Source organism: Phytophthora infestans, genomic scaffold (genome assembly GCF_000142945.1).
Source record: "Phytophthora infestans T30-4 supercont1.25 genomic scaffold, whole genome shotgun sequence".
Taxonomy (NCBI): Eukaryota; Oomycota; class Peronosporomycetes; order Peronosporales; family Peronosporaceae; genus Phytophthora; species Phytophthora infestans.
This window is the reverse complement of record NW_003303734.1, coordinates 973,564-978,878: the sequence shown is the minus strand read 5'-3', so window position 1 is coordinate 978,878 and position 5,315 is coordinate 973,564. Positions and strand designations below refer to the sequence as shown.

Genomic DNA, 5,315 nt, shown 5'->3' with positions numbered 1-5,315 from the left:
AGCTTCCGCGGCAGTTCGCGTCTTCGCTCCCCAAGCTCAGGCGTTAAATAGTCTAACCTGCCGTCTCCTCGGGCTCAACCGATCTGGCAACCAACTTAGGACGCGAATAGCCCCTAATTTGTAGCGACAAAACTAATGCCCCAAGTCTGAGGTACCGTATGTTACACGTATTAATAATTCCTTTTTACAAATTCTTTCGATTTGGATGTAAATCTATTACAACGACCTGCTCACTTTCAAAGTACCCAAAAAGCCACCTCTTATATTTACCGGAGGGAGACGCGCGTCGCTCTGCACCCGTCTCCGCCCAGAAGTCGGGTGCCCCAACTTGGGGCCCAAGACGGGTCGTGCAGCACACATGTTGGAGATAGATGCCGCATAGAGGGCTGCACTCATAGCACGGCGACATTGCACCAGAGCCCGCGACCCTGTAGGCTACAGTGTAGCCTGTGGCGGCGCCACAGCAGTGTCTGTGCGAGTCGTCGCTTAAGAAAATGCACATTGTCTCTTCTTAAGTGCGAAATTGAGCCTCTGTGTTCGACTCTCCATTTACTGTTTCTGCTCAGTAATTGTACAGTACACTCCTCCGCTTACAAATCTGCTTATTTTTTTGGATCATTTCTTAAATGTTCGACTCCCCCCTATTATAAATTTCTGAAGCAACTTTTTGGGATTATTGAGAAGTTTTTATTTGGGTGCGGCTTTCTCGATCTACCGTTACCTCAATCTCCGTAGTTTTGGTATTTCTGTATTACGCGTCGGTCAGCCTCTGGGAGCTTAGAGATTGAGTTGCTGTGTAGTTCAAGTGTCGAACTCAAAATGAGCTATCAGCTAAAGCCAACCCACTTAGAATTTATCTTCCTCGCACCCGGGTTTAACCTGTACCCACATACACCTACGATGTCACTCTGCTACCGCTGCTATGAGCTTAAAACCATGACAAACGACCGTGTTGTATTCGCATGTTCACCTTACTCGTAGTATTTGATAAGTTACTTTTCGATATTATGTTAAGAGCTCTTGTAATCTCTTCAGATTCTATGACGACGTTTATATTTTGGAACATCTCTGCCATCTTTCCTACGCCGGATAAAATGCATTGACTACAATCGGCACACTGAAAATCAGTGTCAAAAGCACGGAAGCGACGATGATTTCCTTCTTAATAACTGGATTCTCCTTGAAAAATTCATCGAGACGCTGGCGTTTCATACGAAACTTCTCCAAATTCTTGGCAAAACTTGGGTTATTCTGAAAGGCAGCCTTGATTTTGTTAAAACCCGGCATTTTCTGAATAGCACCCGTGAACAGTCTCTCTTCATCGTCATTAACAGTCCCTCCCTGCCTTCCCTTCAGATACCGGCGTGTCGACATACTGCTCGCTATCTCGATCGTGAGCTTCGGCTGGACAGCGGCGTTCGCTCTCGCAGTGACGCTAACGCATGCCACTACGAAGGCCACCAACAGCGCGAGGACGAAGCTTGGACGCATGATACTGGGCGAGGCGCGCTCTAATGGAGCAGACGCCGATTACAGAATGAACGGCGGGGTAACGGGCTGAAGGGATGGCGGTGGCTGCAAGAAGGACCAAGACCAGGGCATTCCTTTCCCTCAAGTGCATTTTGCATACTGTCGGCACGGTTCTGTTCTACCCAATCGTGAGGAGTTTCCATCGTTTCAAACCACGATGAGGTAGGGCACCTCCTGCGCGTCAGAGAGAGCAGCCAATTAGGCTCCACTCCATCTTCGCGTCTGCAATGCCCAATCATGCAAGAACAACATATGAGACCTGACCGACCAGAAGGAATACCGGTACAGTACGTACGGTTCCCTCAGTACTTTTCAAAGTATTATTCAAATAAACAATGTCTAAATACGTACATTACGTTGATTTACATTCACACTTCTCTTGGCATTTTTTCGCAGGTGGCTAAAACAAGTAGATTATTTTATTTAGTATGCAGGGTTTATGCAGTGGGCTATAACAATAGTATATAGCTGCTTGAGTACATCTTTAGTGGGACACGCATTGGCCTACGTCATTTTATCACCCTTCACATCGCAGTTAAAGGGTAGGTCGCACCACAGCGTCAGATTTACATCGCAGTGTTAACACGCTACTTTATGAACTCAGACTTTGATGGATTTACAGCCTCTGCCACAGATATGAGCGCGTAGCAACTTGTCTGAGTCTGAGCCGATAGACGTTCAAGATGTCGCGCCGCCGAACTGCTCGTTAGCTTGCATGAGGAGGCTGTCAAGGAGTTGGGGGAGCCTGCACTATCCACAAATGAGAATACTAGTATAAGTACTGTGGTGAAGTCTGTCGGAACAGCTCTAAGGCATGACACACTCACTGCTGCGATTGAAAGTAGCAACGTTATCTCCACGTACACGTACCAATACAAATAGCGAAGGTTAATCTCTTATAGTATCAACTTGTCACTAACGTTAGCACACCATTTGCCACTCGATTTGCTGAGCAAAATATCAATTACAGAAAGAAAACCTTGCTTCCTTTTTCAATTTTTTATTAACCGCTGAGAAATTTCAGTAAATCCTTTGTTCGATGGATTAAAAGTGACATCTATAAAAAAAACACCCTTTCGAAACGAATTAACAAGTATAGAGGTTTCACATATCGACTTATTTACAACACACAATAGCACGTGCTGTACATATAAAATCGGACACTTTAGTGATGCCACAAACTTAGAAGCTCCAGAAAATTTGATGAATCTAATCAAATTTTTATTAAACAAGTGGGGTTGGGAAGATGTCATCGAGCTCTTTATCCTAGTACCATATCGTACTCTCACGAAATGAAAATTAGAAATTGCCGTATTTTGGCTTCGACCTACTTAGTGTACTTATTACTTAAGTATAAATAATCCTTTTAATAAGTATCGTATTCAAATTGGTTTTCACTCAAGCCAAGTCTATAACATGATTTGCGCTATTGCGTGCACGTTAAATTAGAGAGCAAACTGCGGCGTAGAGCACCCAAGTCAAAATTACCTCTACATGTAGTATCCAGATTGTATTTAGTAATACTGGTACAAAAATGACGAATATTACTATCTAAGGGTCCTTTGTTAAAGCGAATGTTACTTTGGTGAGCTAACTCTTCTGGCGGAGCATCATGTTGTTTGTAAGAAAGCGCAACATCATCACGGCAAGCTCATGGGCGATGGGTCCTACTCTTCAAAACGCTCGTATTCACAACTATGGGACGCGTGTCCCTCCTGTATTTAACAAAGACAGGTGCTAGTATAGAATATCAGAGCGCTCCACGCTTAGTATAAGGACTTTGCGCACGCTCACTCTGTACAGCTTCGCATAGTCCATTGAAGGCCATTACAGCAGCCCCCCGGATAGTGATAAAAATGGCGTCTCAACTACCTTACGGTAGTTGCTATCTCAGTACTTGAATCACATGAGAAGCATGTGACTTCCCGCTGCGCTAATTTAAATTAGCTCGCGTACAGTATACTATTATTAAGTAACGTTAGTATTCGGTACCTACGTAGCTCTGCAGTGGACAGTTCTTCAAATAGAATTAATATAATTATTAACACTACTAATAAGTGCAGCGATTATAATACCGGTAGTTCCTACGTTTCTGCACTTTAAGACATTCAGTGAACCCTCCGGAATAATTATGTTGCAAAGAGTTAAAGAGGTTGGTCAAGAGACACTTCATTGTACAATGGTATTGTTCTTGGGTGTTTGCGGGATTTTATTTGAAGTGGCTGCTGCTACACTTTTTTTTGACGTCGAGGTAGACTTGTACTTGTTTATTAAAAACACCCAAGCTAATTCTTCAGTACTACAAAATACTAAAGCATACTTTTTTAGCACCTACGAAGTAACCATTGCGCTGATGCCGTAGACAACAAGCCCCGTGATCGCAGCACCAAACACGAACGTCATTATTTTCCCGAACTTGCTCGACTTCTCGGGGTTCTTCGCGATCTCGTTAGCCACTCCTTCCGTGAGTTTCGCGACTTGCGCTTCGTCGACGTTCTTAAGTTGGCCAGAGGCCTTAAGTTTTTGGAAGGCACTCTGCCACTTGTTGTTAGTTGTGTCAAGGTTCGTAAGCTTACCAGCCTGGATCTTGGCAACGGCAGCCTGCCACTTGTTTTGGTCGGCGACTGGGATCTTAATGTCATCGATATTCTTGAAATTGTTGGCTTTAAGCTTCTCGAGGGCCGACTGCCACTTGTTCTTGCCCGCCGTAGTCGTCTCAGCAACCTTCTCTGCATTCTGCAAGGCTTTCTGTGCTTTAAGCTTCTCAAGTGCCTGCTGCCACTTGTTTCCACCAGCGGCGGCGACGGCGTCATCTAGCTGTCCTGCACCCTTTATCTTCGCAAGAGCATCGTCAACTTGTCCTACACCCTTCATCTTCTCAAGGGCGTCGTCAAGCTGTCCCGCCTTAAACTTGGAAGCCAAGTCTGCCCAGCCAGCTCTCTCTTCATCTTGAGCTCTTAGAGGCTCCTCCTCTACCGAGGAGGTCTGAACGCCCTTTAATCGGCGAGCTGGATTGAGTCCATTGGTAGCAGCCGTCAGACTAATGGCGATGGTAGCAGCGACCAGAAGTAAGAGTAAGCTGGCACGCATGGGGTCACAAAATTCTGGCGATAACAAGAGTTCGGACTCCAATTCGGAAATGAAGCACGCAGCACATGAGACTCTCATTGAGAGCATGTTTGCAGATGCGTGTGTGGAAGTATACGTTCAGCTCTTCAAATGCCAAGATAGGATCATGATATCGTAGATCCTGATGATTTGTTTGAGGTCCAATGCAGTGCATTATGCACGGCGTGGCGCAGAGGGACTTCTTCCGTCCAGACGCTGCTCTGAAGCCGGGCTCCTTTCGACGAGAAGTCGAGCTGATAGCGCTGCGCTCTGCCTATTTTAAAGTACTTTTTAACAGATTTCTGCTTCAAGAATCTGTTCCGATCTCTTTATAAAACAATGACCGCCCCTGATCGGGGCCCGATATCGGTAATCGAAGAAAAAACGATGGTTCGTTGCCGGTTGTTGTGATGCTCATCTGGTACATGTAAGCGAACGTGCACTGCATAGATCGGGCAGCACGAGAGTATAGTACGGCCCGTACTACGGCAACCCCAACAGCAGTTTAAGGAGAAATCTTTACATGCCATTTTGTTTTATAGTTACTCTACTTTTAGTTTTCCTGTGGCATTAGATACATATGCTCTAACTCCTCCTGTTTGCTTTTGTAAAGCCTGTGACATTCAATAAATCCGGGCTGTACCACATGCCAATTGCTGGTTTTGTGGGCGTGGTGC

General features: G+C 45.2%; 2 protein-coding genes across 2 annotated transcripts; both read right to left on the bottom strand.

Moving 5' to 3' along the window:
* Nucleotides 1-1,080: 1,080 nt before the first annotated feature.
* On the bottom strand, nucleotides 1,081-1,491 carry PITG_13045 (secreted RxLR effector peptide protein, putative; the record flags this gene model as incomplete). Its single annotated transcript, XM_002900537.2, has 1 exon — nucleotides 1,081-1,491. The coding sequence occupies one exon, from the start codon at nucleotides 1,489-1,491 to the stop codon at nucleotides 1,081-1,083; it is 411 nt and encodes a 136-aa protein (XP_002900583.1).
* A 2,370-nt stretch (nucleotides 1,492-3,861) lies between these two features.
* Nucleotides 3,862-4,620, bottom strand: PITG_13044 (secreted RxLR effector peptide protein, putative; the record flags this gene model as incomplete). Its single annotated transcript, XM_002900536.2, has 1 exon — nucleotides 3,862-4,620. The coding sequence occupies one exon, from the start codon at nucleotides 4,618-4,620 to the stop codon at nucleotides 3,862-3,864; it is 759 nt and encodes a 252-aa protein (XP_002900582.1).
* Nucleotides 4,621-5,315: the final 695 nt, after the last annotated feature.